This window comes from Bison bison, unplaced genomic scaffold, assembly GCF_000754665.1.
Source record: "Bison bison bison isolate TAMUID 2011002044 unplaced genomic scaffold, Bison_UMD1.0 scf7180017864473, whole genome shotgun sequence".
Lineage (NCBI taxonomy): Eukaryota > Metazoa > Chordata > Mammalia > Artiodactyla > Bovidae > Bison > Bison bison.
The window spans coordinates 3491211-3506227 of NW_011495034.1; the positions used below are offsets into that span (position 1 = coordinate 3491211).

At 38.9% G+C, this 15017-nt stretch overlaps 1 protein-coding gene across 1 annotated transcript in view; it reads right to left on the reverse strand.

Annotated features, from left to right (window-relative positions):
* The window catches only part of LOC105004352 (chromosome unknown open reading frame, human C6orf58), a 93381-nt gene extending 79136 nt beyond the window's left edge, over window positions 1-14245 (reverse strand). Inside the window, exons 1-5 of the mRNA XM_010861947.1 lie at window positions 13942-14245; window positions 10770-10856; window positions 8666-8850; window positions 6716-6816; window positions 6194-6432 (exon numbers count right to left, since the gene is read on the reverse strand). Coding sequence (XP_010860249.1) covers window positions 6194-6432; window positions 6716-6816; window positions 8666-8850; window positions 10770-10856; window positions 13942-14245 — 916 coding nt within the window. The remainder of the gene's footprint in view (window positions 1-6193; window positions 6433-6715; window positions 6817-8665; window positions 8851-10769; window positions 10857-13941) is intronic.
* Between the last annotated feature and the right edge of the window lie 772 nt (window positions 14246-15017).

Here is a 15017-nt window from a genome sequence, read left to right on the forward strand (position 1 = left end):
GGTATTTTGCAAAATGTCCAAGGAAAACAAGGCAACCGTTCTGTAATATGCCACAATTTTTATTGCAACATGGCCATTTTTGTGAGGGTGGGGAGTTTGATCTCAAAAACAATGTTCCATTTAAGGCTCTTTTATACAGAAATTGCCATCATGACTGATACTCAAAATATCTTTAGTGTTGCAAGACTTACATGGTAAACATAAAACTCCTACGTGTATTCAGTAGTATACACTCAATGGGGGAAAAAAGGCATTAATAATAGCTATTTCTTTTAAGAAGATATGCAGGTAAAAGGAATGAACACTGAGGTACTAGGATAAGCTGATGGGCTCCTTGGAGCCCCCCAAAACCAACCTACGTTGTTTCTTCATTCTGTCTCTATTGTTGGAAAACATTTTTTTAATGACATATTTGTGATTTTTTTACATTTACTTTTTTAAAGGTTTTTGTTGTTGTTGTTGTTGACAGGCACACACAGTTTTATTTATTTATTTACTTAATTCATGTATTTGTTTTTGGCTGTACTGGGTCTTCGTTGCTGCAAGTGGGCTTTCTCTAGTTGCAGTGCATGGGCTTCTCATTGTGGTAGTTTCTCTTGTTGCAGAGCACAGGCTCTAGGCACACAGCTTCAGGAGTTGCAGCACAGGGACTCTGGAGAATGTGCTCAGTAGCTGTAGTGCACAGACTCAGTTGCTCCACAGCATGGGGAATCTTCCTGGACTAGGGATCAAACCTGTATCCCATGTATTAGCAAGTGGAATCCTATCCACTGCACCACAAGGGAAGTCCTGGAAAGCTTTCAATGAAAGCTTCATGCTCTAAAGTCACCAGCAGCTACCCAGTGTCATCTGTCTCCTCAGAGAAAAATCTTGACAACTTCGATCCTTAAGGATTTATTATCAAGTGTGGACCAAAGGAAGGGAAAATTGCCTAATTGCTGTAAACTTGTCATTAGTGAAAACACACACACAAAACCCTAACAAATTAATTCTATATTTTATTTGTCAGTTCTGTTTTATGAGTTTTAAAACTTGTCAGTATTTCGGTTTAAAATGTTCTGGACTTTGGTTATAAGTCAGCAAGAAATATTGGTCTAAATTTCATGATATTGGGTTACATAGGATAACAACAGAAGAGTCATCCAAGTTTATTGTCTGTTTATTTATTTCTCAGTGGTTTATGATAGATTAATACAATCTTCTTTAGACCTTGAACATTTTAAGTATTAATACATTTAAAAATCAAGAATTATTAATTGAGAAAAATCATGATAGCATTAATTTGAACCTGAAGATGGGACAGCATGGACAAAGTCCTAACACATGAGCATAAGTCAAAGACACCAGAAACAAGAAAACTGTATAATTGTGACAGTGTTAAATTTTGATATTACTGTTGTTCAGCAAGTTAGAATTGTTCATTTTGATTCACTAATCATCCCAGAAATGTTGGATTAAAGATTACAAGAATTGCTTCAAGAATTTCTAGAAGTAGCATCTTTGCAGCCTGTGTCTTCATTAAAATTTTCCATACAGTTAAAGATAGTGAACCTGGAAAGGATATAAAATAATTACAAGTAAATTAAAATGTATACTCATTTGCTGAGATGTTTATTTTAAATAAAATTCTATGTATTTTGGATACAAATATATGTATACATTACATGATAGTTATACACATAAATCTTTAAATTTGAAATTGATTGACCAGATTTTCATACAAAAATCAATAAGAAATATAAGCAATTAACCAGAAAACTGGGAAAAGAACACCTATTCAAGAAATTGTAAATTAATATAAGAGTGAAGTAGCACTTTATACATTACACACAAATTTTAGAAATTGCTATATGATAGTAGGTTGGAGAAAAAAGGAAACTCAATTCATTTGTAACAAAAATGTAAACTCCTGACAAATTTTTGAACACCATTTAGCAATATATGTGGGAGAAGGCAATGGCACCCCACTCCAGTACTCTTGCCTGAAAAATCCCATGGACGGAAGAGCCTGGTAGGCTGCAGTCCATGGGGTCGCTAGGAGTTGGACACGACTGAGCGACTTCACTTTCACTTTTCACTTTCATGCATTGGAGAAGGAAACGGCAACCCACTCCAGTGTTCTTGCCTGGAGAGCATCCCAGGGACAGGGGAGCCTGGTGGGCTGCTGTCTATGGGATCGCACAGAGTCAGACATGACTGAAGGGACTTAGCAGCAGCAGCAGCAGCAATATATGACCTACCAACTTGAATACATTTCCTTTATACATATTTTTTGGTAAAATAACAAATTATGGCAAGAAATACATACATAAAGTGCCACTTTTGTAGTATTTCCTGTTATATAGTTTATAACAGAAAATAATGTCCACAGTTATGATGTATTCATTAACACTACATATAATTTAAACTGAATGGGTTAGATTGATCTGTCCTGATACTGCAAAAGCTCCATGTAGATTTTCCAGTAAAAACTATGTGCAGAGCAGTGAGTATAATTTCATTTGTACTAGCAGCATGGGTTTTACTTATTCAATTATTTGCAGTGTTTTAAGTATATTTCAAATTCTATGAATTTGCACCAAGGACTGATTTTTAAAAATTGGGTGATGAACCACGCATTCAGTTGAGTATATCTTTCCCTTTTTCCCTTGTCTTTCACTACTCTTCTTCCCTCAGCTATCTGTAGTTGCCTCAGACAACCACTTTGCCTTCTTGCATTTCTTTTTCTTTAGGATGATTTTGGTGACTGCCTCCTGTACAATGTTACAAATTTCAGTCCATAGTTCTTCAGGCACTTTGTCTACCAGATTTAACCCCTTGAATCTATTTGTCTCCTCCACTGTATAATCATAAGGGATTTGATTTAGGTCATACCTGAATGGCCTAGTGGTTTTCCCTATTTTCTTCAATTTAACACTGAATTTTTCAATAAGGAGCTCATGATCTCAGCCACAGTCAGCTCTAGGTCTTATTTTTACTGACTGTATAGAGCTTCTCCATCTTTGACTGCAAAGAACATAATCAATCCGATTTTGGTATTGATCATCTGGTTATGTCCACGAGTAAATCCATCTCTTGGTTTTTTGGAAAAAGGTGTTTGCTATGATCAGCATTTTCTCTTGACAAAACTCTGTTAACCTTTGTTCTGCTTCATTTTGTACTCCAAGGCCAAACTTGCCTGTTACTCCAGTAGAACAGATACTCCAGTTATCTCTTGACTTTGTACTTTTGCATTTCCAATCTCCAACGATGAAAAGGACATCCTTTTTTTTTGTTTGTTTGTTTTAGTCCTAGAAGGTAGGTCTTCATAAAATCAGTAAACTTCAGCTTCTTGGGAATCAGTGATTGGGGCATAGATTTGGATTACTCTGATGGTGAATGATTTGCTTAGGAAATGAACTGAGAACATTGTGTCATTTTTGAAATTGGACCCGAGTACTGCATTTCCAGTTCTATGGTTGACCATGAGGGCTACTCCATTTCTTCTAAAGGATTCTTACCCACAGTAGTATATATAATGGTCATCTGAATTAAATTCACCTGTTCACATCCAATTTAGTTCACTGATTCCTACGATATCAATGTTCAATCTTGCCATCTCCTGTTGACCACATACAATTTACCTTAATTCATGAACCTAACATTCCAGGTTCCTATACAATATTGTTCTTTACAGTATCGGACTTTACTTTCACCACCAGACACATCCACAACTGAGCATCGTTTCTGCTTTGGCCCAACTGCTTCATACTTTCTGGAGCTATTAGTAATCGCCCTCCACTCTTCCCCAGTAGCATACTGGACATCTTCCCACCTGGAGGACTCATCTTCCAGTGTCCTGTGTTTTTGCTTTTTCATGATGTTCATAGGGCTCTCGTGGCAAGAATATTTGAGTGGGTTGCCATTTCCTCCTCCAATGGACCATGTTTTATCAGAACTCTTCACTATGACCCATCTGTCTTGGGTAGCCCTGCCTGACATGGCTCATAGCTTCACTGAGTTATGCAAGCCCCTTCACCAGGGCAAGGCTGTGATCCATGAAGGGGAAAATATATGTAGTAGGGTTAAAAGCTGATGCCATTGCAGATAGACAGGTGGTTGAGAATTTTACATAATTAAAAATTTTTTTAAACTACATGACAATTCTTAGAATTGATTACATTCTTCATCAGTGAAATGTTAAAGAGCTAATTGGAAGTTTGAAAAGTCTGTTTTTACTTATTTATTCAGTGAATTTAACTCAGATTTCTTGTGAAGAGCATCAGAAAGTATCTCTGGAGACTAAAAGTTACTTAAATGATATTTTGAGAGGATTTTTGTGAATAGAAATATGTATCTCTAATTAATTTAAATGCTCATTTTTGAATATCACTAATTGTATTTTACTAATGCTTTGCTTTTAACATACCTGTTTTCCCTATTCTCTGCTTATTTGGAGATCCCAAGGCCTTTGGTGCTGTTACTGAATTCTGACTGTCAGCAGGAATGTGAAGAGTGATTAACCATGACAACGGTGGATAAATAATAGTAAATACCTTGTTGTGTGATATCTAAACAAGTATGCTATCAAGGTTTGTTTTTTTAATCATTAGTTTTCCATATTTAATCTTGAATTCTTTCTGGTGAAAGCAACTCAAAACCACATATTAAATTCAAAGCTAAATTTTGGTAAAATCAAATCTTGTCAAAATATTGCTGTATAGGGCCTTCAATTCTTGACTCAGTTCTTTACCCTTTAATCTTAACAGGGAAGAGCCAGTCTATATGATCCAGGCCTAGAATACAATTATGCTATGTGATAATTTGACAGAGATGGCTAGGCAGATCCTAAAACATCTCCTTTCATGGAGTAGATTTGTAACACAAAACCGTTCTTAGGCAACAATTTAATTCCTTAGCCCCTGCTTGCATCCAAATATGGGATAATGTGCCTAGGTTATACCAGTAAAGTATGAGATGAAGTGAAGGAAGTGTCAAGACTTTCTCCAACACAGTATCCTTCTGTTGGTGAGATGTGAATCATGTAGAGGTTGGGGGTTGGAAGAGCTAGAGATGAAAGCATCTTCAGTCAGCATTGTGTGAAGGAAAGCTGCCACTGACAGAGAACATTGCCCTGGAACCATTATTGGAGGAAGCAAGAAGAGACTTCAGTTGCAGAAGCTCCTAAAATGTTTGGGTTTGTTATTCTACCTAATGCAAATGAGATTTCAGAAACATATAGTTTAACATTTACTTTGCTTTTATATCTTTTAAATCTTTCAGATTCATTTTTGTTGTTGTTGTTGTTTTAAAAATACGAATATTGGGGGACTTCTGTGGCAGTCCAGTGGTTAAGACTTTGCCTTCCAATGAAGGGAGTGTGGGTTTGATCCCCAGTCGGGGAGGTAGGATCCCACATGCCTCATGGCCAAAACATAAAATAGAAGCAATATTGTAACACATTCAATAAAGACTTTAAAAATGGTCTGCTAAAAAAAAAAAAAAAAAAAAGAGCTTTAATTTTTTTTAGTTTTTAAAAGTACTAATATCTTAATTATGTTTTAAGTTTGATACACTGCATAAGTGCATGCCTGGAAAACTGGGATGATGTAGTAATTCAAACTTGCAATTACAGATTTCTTTTTTTTCACTCTGCTAAGACACTCAGCAGTTGAGGGGCTGAAGCAGAATACTTCTGCCATGACTGGTAAGGCTGGTGGGAGGCAGCTCATGTAAGTCAGTTTGCTGGTTTTCTTATGGTACGTTTTTCTTTTTTTCTAAATGTAAGAGTGACATTAAGGCTTTAAAAAAAAATACTGTAACAACAACAACAGAAAGAATATATCTGGGTTTGTAGATGAAAAAAGTACACGAGATAGTCTGGTAGCTTCATGGGTCAATAAGGACCTGTGTGGTCAGGGCCCGTAAGTCGGCTGCTCTCTTTCTGTCTGAGCATTGCTTGCCCCGCTCCACACTGCCTTACCTTTGCCTAACATGCATGATTGCCTCCCCTTCCTAAGCCGAAAGTTTAAACAGTAACTACATGCATGATCAGCCCAACCCTCAGTTAATGACTGTTGTAGTACTCGGACCAGAATGGCTCTGGTTTCTTTAAGAGTATGTGTTATGACAACATGTATCTTTGATCGTCATTATTTCTTCCTTTCTCTATTCAACGCGATATTGATTAAAGGTATTGTTTATAAGCCTTTACCTGTTGAGCTATCCACTTTATGAAGAAGATTTAGACCAAGCAGGACTATGTTCTGAAGGTCAGTAAAGTCGCTGATGAAGGGAGCTTTGTCCCCATCCACAAGCACTCGGGGTGGCAGGGCCTGCTGGAACTCAGATACTGTACTGAAGATCGTGGGAAAGCTGGCTGCAGCTAGATAGTCCAGAACCACGCACCAATCTTTCCCAAAACCCGCTTCTGGTTTAGAATAATATTCTAACCTAAAAGACAAGCGGAAACACGGTACAGTTATCATTTGTCACTCAGAACGGCACCCTTGTCATTTTCTTAAAAAGATCACCTTCTGTCAACAAACTAAGAATGTAATTTTTAGTTTTAGAATGTGATGGCTTGAGTGCCTGCCTTAGATGATATAGGTAACTAATTCCCAAAGATTAAATATAATATTTAATAAGAAGACTGATATTAGGAAATAAAAAGGTATAGATAAGACCAAAATTTATTTGCCGTATTAAGTAGAGGTAACTTGAGATCCATGCTTACCTGTCTTCAAAAATTTTGTAACCATCTTTCAAGCTTGAGACATGTGCCTCCCACAAGTACTTCAATAAGTCCTCGAAGCTACTAGAAGGTGACTGCAAATGCTACAGTAGAGGGAAGAAATGTATTCATGTTTGCTCAACTAGAACAATTCTTCTCTCCACAATTTCACTTTGTCCACATTTCCAATTTAGCAATAGTCTACATCACAGGAGAATTTTGTTTCTGTGGATTAATTTGCACAAGCCATGAGTGACAAACAATCTGTAAAGACTACAATAATGATTAGGAGTAGATTAGGAGCAGATTAAGAGTAATATTGCATGTATCTATAAGAGATGAACAGCACTTTTCCCCCCAAAGTCAGAATCATTTTTAATTTATTTTTTTTGTTGAAGGATAATTGCCTTACAGAATTTTGTTGTTTTCAAACCTCAAGACAACTTTATTTTTTGTTTATCCGCTGTTTTTCTGCTGCCATAGTTGAAATTACCACAAAAGTTTAAGAAAAGGTGGAAATTACAAGAATATATAACTTAATAAAATCTTAAAAAATGAACTAATAGTCTATAGAACTAGCAAGTATCTCTTTTTGCATTGATTTTGGTCCATGACTATGCTTCACCAATGTATTTTAGTTTGGTCATTGAATATGTGGTTTTGATTGCCACATAATAGCTTAGTTATACCTATTTGTGACCACTTATCAAATCATTTGAAAGAAGTTAACTAACTATTCTAAAACCAACCCCATAATCATATTTCTCCCAAGTGTTATTGCTCACTTGATCTGAAGGTTCAATTTACCAGAATAATCTTTTCATTCAGTGTGTGCTCTCGCATTTATGTACGGCTTGTTTAGAGTGAGATGAGTGGATAGATTTGCTGTTAATGCTGTATTGGTTCAGAAGGTGTAAATGACATGTAATGCCTTGATGTCACGGAATGAAAATGAAAGAAAGTGAAAATGGTAGTCGCTCAGTCGTGTCCAACTCTTTGCGACGCCATAGACTGTAGCCTGCCAGGCTCCTCTGTCCATGGGATTCTCCAGGCAAGAATACTGGAGTGGGTAGCCATTCTCTTCTCTAGGGGATCTTCTATCTTCCTGACCCAGGGACAGAACCCATGTCTCTTGCATCGCAGGCAGATTCTTTACTGTGAGCCACAAAGGAAGCCCGTAAAGTAATGATATTAACATAACTTGTATAAAAACTTATATTTTTATACCATATAATATGCACAAAAGCCTAAACAAAACAGCTCACATATATGTGGACTCTAGAAAAACGGTACTGATGAACCTATTTACAAGGCAGGAATAGAGGTGCGGGCGTCGAGAATGGGCTTGTGGACACAGCGGAGGATGGAGAAAGGGGGACAAATTGAGAGAACAACATTGGCATTATTCACTGTCAGGTGTAAAAATGCATAGCTAGTGGGAAACTGCTGTATAGCACAGGAGCTCAGCTCAGTGCTCTGCAATGATCTGGAAGAGTGGAATGGGGGAGGGGAGGCTCAAGAAGAAGAGGATATATGCATAGCACGTGGATGTGCATGAGTGCTCAGTTGTGTCCTACTCTTTGCGATGCCATGGACTGTCGCCCACCAGGCTATGATAGAGGCTCCTTTGTCCATTGAATTCCCCAGGCAATAATACTGGAGTGGGTTGCCATTTCCTCCTCCAGGGGATCTTCCCAACCCAGGGACCGAACCCATGTCTCCTGTGTCTCCTGCATTGCAGGTAGATTCTTTACTCTCTGAGCCACCAGGGAAGCCTGTGTATGTATATATGTGTGTGTGTGTGTGTGTGTGTGTGTGTGTGTACATATAGCTGATTCACAGTGTTGTACAGCAGAAACTAACAGAACATTGTAAAGCAATTATATTCCAATAAAAAAAGAAATTCTGTTACCACCTCCTGAAAGATTAAATAATAGAACTTGAAAAAGGCACCTTGTAAAGGGCATTCCACTTCCTCATTGTTGAAGGAAAGGAGGACTGACAACTAGAAACATTAAGACAAAACTTTGTCTGGTCCTTGGATGGTGGCAAAAGCAGCACTTGATCTGATGATATCCCCATTATGCCAGAATCAACCGCAGCAAGGAAGGGCAGTGCACAGAGAAAGTAATTCATATCTGTAAAAGAAGATACCTGTCATTACCACAAGCGCCAACAAATATGATAGAGGATATTTTTAAGTAATCTGTATGCTAAGTCACTTCAGTCGTGTCCAACTCTGTGACCCCATAGACGGCAGCCCACCAGGCTCCCCCGTCCCTGGGATTCTCCAAGCAAGAACACTGGAGTGGGTTGGTATTTCCTTCTCCAATGCATGAAAGTGAAAAGAGAAAGTGAAGTCGCTCAGTCGTGTCCGACTCCTAGGAACCCCATGGACTGCAGCCCACCAGGCTCCTCCATCCATGGGATTTTCCAGGCAAGAGTACTGGAATAAGCCATTAAGCAAAAAGTCAGAGATCCAGAAACATGAAAAAAAGTCACCGCAAAATATTGAAAATCTCCCTAAGGATCATATACATAACTCTATCGCATTTCGGTTAATAACCCTACAATAGAAATGAATATGGGCTAAAAGAGTTGAGTGCTGCTGCTGCTGCTGCTCGGTGGTGTCTGACTCTCTGTGACCTTTTGGACTGTAGCCCACCAGGCTCCTCTGTCCATGGGATTTCCCAGGCAAGAATCCTGGAGTGGATTGCCATTTCCTTCTCCAGAGGATCTTCCCAACCCAGGAATCAAACCCGTGTCTCCTGTTGTCTCTTGCACTGTGGGCACACTCTCTACCCACTGAGCCATCAGGGAAGCAAATAGTTGTCTACAACATTTTAACACACAAAAAGTAATTTTAATGAATTTGGTATCATTCATGTTTTCAAAGCATTATATAAAAATGGAAGAAAGATATCTACTTGTGCATAGAATGATACACTTCTGAGGTTTTACCATGAAATGTGACTTTTTTCTAAATTATCTTAATATGCGTACAGTGTTGGTATTTTGTATTTTATGTTTAATGTACAACCATGACATTGTGAAGTGCTTGTCCCACATTAAGTCTTTGAAGCAAAAATGTTGGCTAAGTGTTGGCAACAAATCTTTGGATAATTAAATTAGCACTGAATTAAGATTTTTAAAATTGTTGTCTAAGTAGAACCTATACCAACAAATTTAGACATACGATGTAGTTGACTGTAAAACGTGTTGTACTGATTACCACTGTCGATGCAGAACACTTTTCATCATAGACATGCATTTTGAATGCAGTCCTCTGCCCCAGGGTAGCAGGCTGATGTTCCAAACTATTGGAGTCCATGTGAGAAAAAAGAAGCTTAAATTCTAGATCTGTGGCCATGACAATTTCTGAGTCTTTGAAAAGACTCAATGAGTGTCATACAAGAAAAATAAGTAAAGATGTATACAATGTGTGCCACTCTAAGAAAGTGAAATTAACTGTGACCTTGTTTCTAATTACTGGGAAATATCTCAAAGAAATTGTGTGTAAATTAATTTCAGCACTAACACACAAGATAAAATTAAAGAATTAGGAAATACCTTCTGATTATTTGACTATTAAATATCTGACAGAAGCCTTACATTACTAATTGATAGAATGATTTGTGATACATTCATCTCTGACATTTTTACAAGTTTCCTAGTTAAATATATTTGGTCTGAGCAAAATGGAAAAAGAAAAAAGTATTATTTTCTCGTTCTCTCCTTTTTCATCCTTCCTGGTCCTGGAGACTCCTCTGATTAGTGGGACCTCCCATCTAACACCAGAGCTGGTCATTCAAAAGCCATTGTCCTTGGCAGGTCCTTGTTGCAGTCCCTGGGTAAAATAGGTCCTAAGGAATCGTTACTGAAATTGTGGCCATTAAATCCTAGAATGTGACAGAAAGGCCACGAGATACATGATGAAGTGGATTCATTTTTACGGAGCAATAGCGCTGTTTTTGTTTTGTCTCTGTCCCTAAGATTTTAACTTGGATATTTTCTTTGGGGGAAGGTTATTAAGTATTTTGCTATTAAATGAACATACCAGCCCACCAACTGTCTACAGAGATGCACAAACGATCTCCAGATTCATAGCCACAGTCTGTCGTTTGGGTGGGATCAACCAATCTGCCTAGAAGAGAGAGGATGCACAGATTATTTACTGTGCACGTTTTGAAACTTGTTATAATCATCCCTTGCCTAATTCATTTTGTTTGCAAAGAAGCACAAACATTTATCTTCTCATGACTTGTGTTTCTCTTCCTATCACTCTTTACCTTCGTTTCCCATCTCAGGGCCAATTTCTTTTCCTTCATCTAACATCACAACAATATTCCACTTTAGAATGATCTGTTTCGAATATTATTTGCTTTTGTATTTATTATTTTTCCTAACCTGATTGTTATTAAACAATGATCATTAAAGAACTTGCTAATGCTATTCACCTGCATGAATATTAGAAGTGTGAACTTTCCTGATTGTTCCTCAAACTGCAAAGGCGTGCGCGCACACAACATACACACACACACACACACACACACACTGCACCCAGTCACAGACACTTGTTCTTTACCTTCATTTTCCATACTATTGAGATGAGAGTCGAGTTTCTGCTGGAGGACCTAGGCATTGATAGTTTTGAAAATTAGTTGTTTTCAATGTGCAGCCACTCCTGAGAACCACTGTTTTTGTTCATACTTTTATTCCCTAGGAGATTTAATTTCCCCAAGGAAATTCGTTCACATTTCAAATTTCAATTCAGATCCATTTTTTTCTGATTATTCCATCTGACTCCACCGTGTCCCTTTGTTTTGCACTTTAATTTTTAACCAAGAGTTGTTATTTATTGCTCGTTGCATTTCTGATATCTTTTCTGTTTTAATTGTGTTGTAAGGTCTTGGATGGCAAGGAAACCGTCTGAAATACTCCCACCCCACAGCTGCTTTTAGAAAATGCTGGAGACATATAAGCCCATTATTAGGTAAGTTTACTCAGGCTTGATCATAATATGTAAGTGTAATGAAAGAATAAGAAAAACATTAATCTACCAGCCTATTCAGCCTCCATCTATTGCTGGCCCCTAGGCCCCTGAGACTGGCATGCCTCCCATAGTGCTAATGATTTCTCCTAGATCTCCATCTTTTTGACTCTGGGAAAAGCCTGATAAAGAGCTGGTTTGAGTCTCAAGACATCACCTGACAAAGGCGTGTGAACAGCCAACTTCAGGAGCTCCTGCAGGTGACTCCTCCTTAGATCTCAGATAAACTATAATCTTCTCCCTATATATATTTATTTCATCAGAACAGAACAAATTTCTGCCGGGGTCCTGCCCCGGCTGATCCAGGGTATTCGAAGGAGAGACGGCGTAGGCGAAGATCAGGAAACAATTGCTTAATTAAATGTTAATTAAGAATATAAAGAGTAATAGAATGAGGATAGCTCAGTAGGAAAATTCAGTGGAGAAAAGAGGCTGAGTAGCTTGGTTTACGCGGGAGACCAATAAAACTTCAAGACAAGAAGTTTGCACCACTTACGTAGGCCACAGGCGTCCTTCCGTTCTCCCGAAGGAGAGGAGACACTGAGGCCTCCCCGGTCGGATCTTAGAAGCCCAGGCATAATTAGTAAGCATGGTGGGTTCTGCGCTCCAGATGGAGACTCAGCCAGAGTGAAAGAGAGAGAGACATGGGGAGACCAGTATTTCGAGAAACTGATCCCAATTCTTTATTTTCCATGGTCTACTTTTATACACTGAGATGTTATGCAAAAGTCACGCGGAGTCAGCAGTCCTGACTTTTATTAAAGTCAGATGCTTCATACAAATGTATACAGAGGTCTTAGGGGTGTTACATCATCTTCTGGCCAGGGGGGCCTGCTGACAATTTACGACCCTCTCCTTGTGACAGCAGTCAGTCAACCAGGACACTTATTTCTCCAGGGCTGATTATTCTCAAAACAGACACCACCCAAATAAAGTTACGTTCCTATAGGGTGAGGGTGTAGTGGGTTTTAGTTAAGGAAAAAATTTACTTAGCCTAAGGTCTAACGTGGTTAATATCAAAGGTTAATACTTATTTCTTCTATATACTCATTAACATGTGTAAAGGCAGGGGATGTGGAGACTTAGCAACAAACATTGGCTCAACAAATGAAAAACCCTTCACCAATACAATTTCTAATCAGCCCACTATACTTATAGTTTTCTAACTTCTCTAAAGAACCTGTTTTTAGAGGGTTTAAAGCATCTCGTGCCTCTCACGGTTGGGAGGCTGTGAGCAATCACATGTGGCCGGACAAGCCTGTCAGGCAGGCTAGAGAACCTTCAGAAGAGTTTGTAGGTTAAAACACTCTTATCACGCCCAGGAATTATTATTAACTGGAGCTCTAGGTTAACTCCTTCTCCGAAAGAGGTGGTGGGGGACAGCCCCCCGTAAAGTCAGAGATGTAGGTGAGAGCACAAAGTAGTAAAGTAGGCAGGCTCTGGTTATGGGGGTAGATGCTCGAGGAGTTCCAGGCGGACTCCTGAGGCTCGATCCCGCCTTTGCGTATGTCGAGCCTCCTTCCTCATGACCTTTGTCATGGGCGGAGTACCTCACTCTGGCCCCCAACAAATTTCCTTATCGGTAGTGTTATTGTATGGAGTGAAAGAGACACCATTCTCTTTCATAAGACTTTCTGCCAGCCAAACATCTTATAATTTATGAATCTTTGGCCCAAACATATCTGCCTACTAAACACTAGAATGTACTTTATTTTTGAAAGGAATTGATCTTTTGCAGAGAAACATCCTCATGAACAAGATCCCTTTCTTGCCTCTCTCCATCTACATATATAGGTAATCATAGTTAGAACTTCAAGAAATTCAAAGTAATTTGACATCATCTGTTTCAGTGCATATCTTCTTGACTATTTTGTTCATCACAGTGCTTAGAATAGAATCTAGTGCCTAGTAGGAGTTCAAGTAGAATGCCCAATATGTTGGAAATGAAATCTTTTTGTGTTTGGCGACTATGCTATATGCCCCACTGCAGTTTCAAATCAAAACAGGCAACCCAGAAAGATTTATGGAGGAGAAAAAGTAGAAAACTAATGGTTATGAGGGGGAAAGAGGAAAAAGAAAGAACTTGATTTTCAAAATTTGGTTTATACAGAGTTCCATTTCCCAATTACCGCACGGTTAGATTGGAAAAATCATACGAGTAAAAACAAATCATTCTTACCTGTTTTATATTGCCAGCCATGCTGCAAAGGTAATCCCCATAAAAAATTTTGTTCATTATCTGGTGCGAATTTTTCAAAATAATTGGCTGTCTTGTTCAGGAGGATTTTATACATGCCCATTCTCTTAGGGTATACCCAGGGATCAATAATGTACTTTCCATTCTCCACACTGTAGTCACTGAACTGACCTGGAGTCTCATTCCACAGTGGGAGATACTGATCTGAGAGACTAAAAACTTCTGCTGAAGAAACAAAAATGCAACCAACCAGCACGCAGGCCGAAGGAGCAAGGAGAGACAGCATGCTGGAGCTGGGGGGTTGAGATTATGGCAGGGCTTTTATTGGAAAGTGCAGAAAGAAGGCATGGTATTTCCTCATATCAGAGCATATCATCTTTGTTCATTTCCTTGAGATAGTAGGAAAGTCTTACCAAGGAAAATAGGCTGCTTCCTCAGATTACAGAACAAACTAATGGACACCAGAAGAGAGAGGGGAGAAGGGCAGGGAGAGGGGGTGGGGAGGGCGTTAAACTTGCATGAAATAAATAATCAGCAATATTACATAGCACAATTTATAAATACCCATGCAAATATGGGCTTCCCCTGTGGCTCAATGGTAAAGAATCCGCCTGTAGTTCGAGAGCCCCAGGAGATATGGGTTCAATCCCTGGGCTGGGTTAGCCCTCTTGCCTTACATTCTCCCCCTTCCCCCATGTTTACACAGTTTCTCATCTCCCCTTCTCCCAGTGTCGTAAGAACAACAGTTTGTCGCCATGCTATCCCCATATGCAGAGATTAGGGCTTCTCATAAGGGAACAAGAAATGCTGCTTCTTAAAGGAACAGAAGGGGCCAAAAGGAGTTTTGGCCCCTCCTCCAGTAGCCCCACTGCCCACACCCTGCTTGTGTCGTGGAAGAAATTTTCTCAGATCTACTGAGATACTGTCTCCTGGGCTCAGAGTTCTCAACATTCCCACCAAAGAAAATAACTCCCTACTTGCAGGCTGTGACCGTATTTTTCAGTCGATAGCCCTCTTGCCCTGCATTCTTGCCCTTTCCCCATGTTTACACGGTTTCT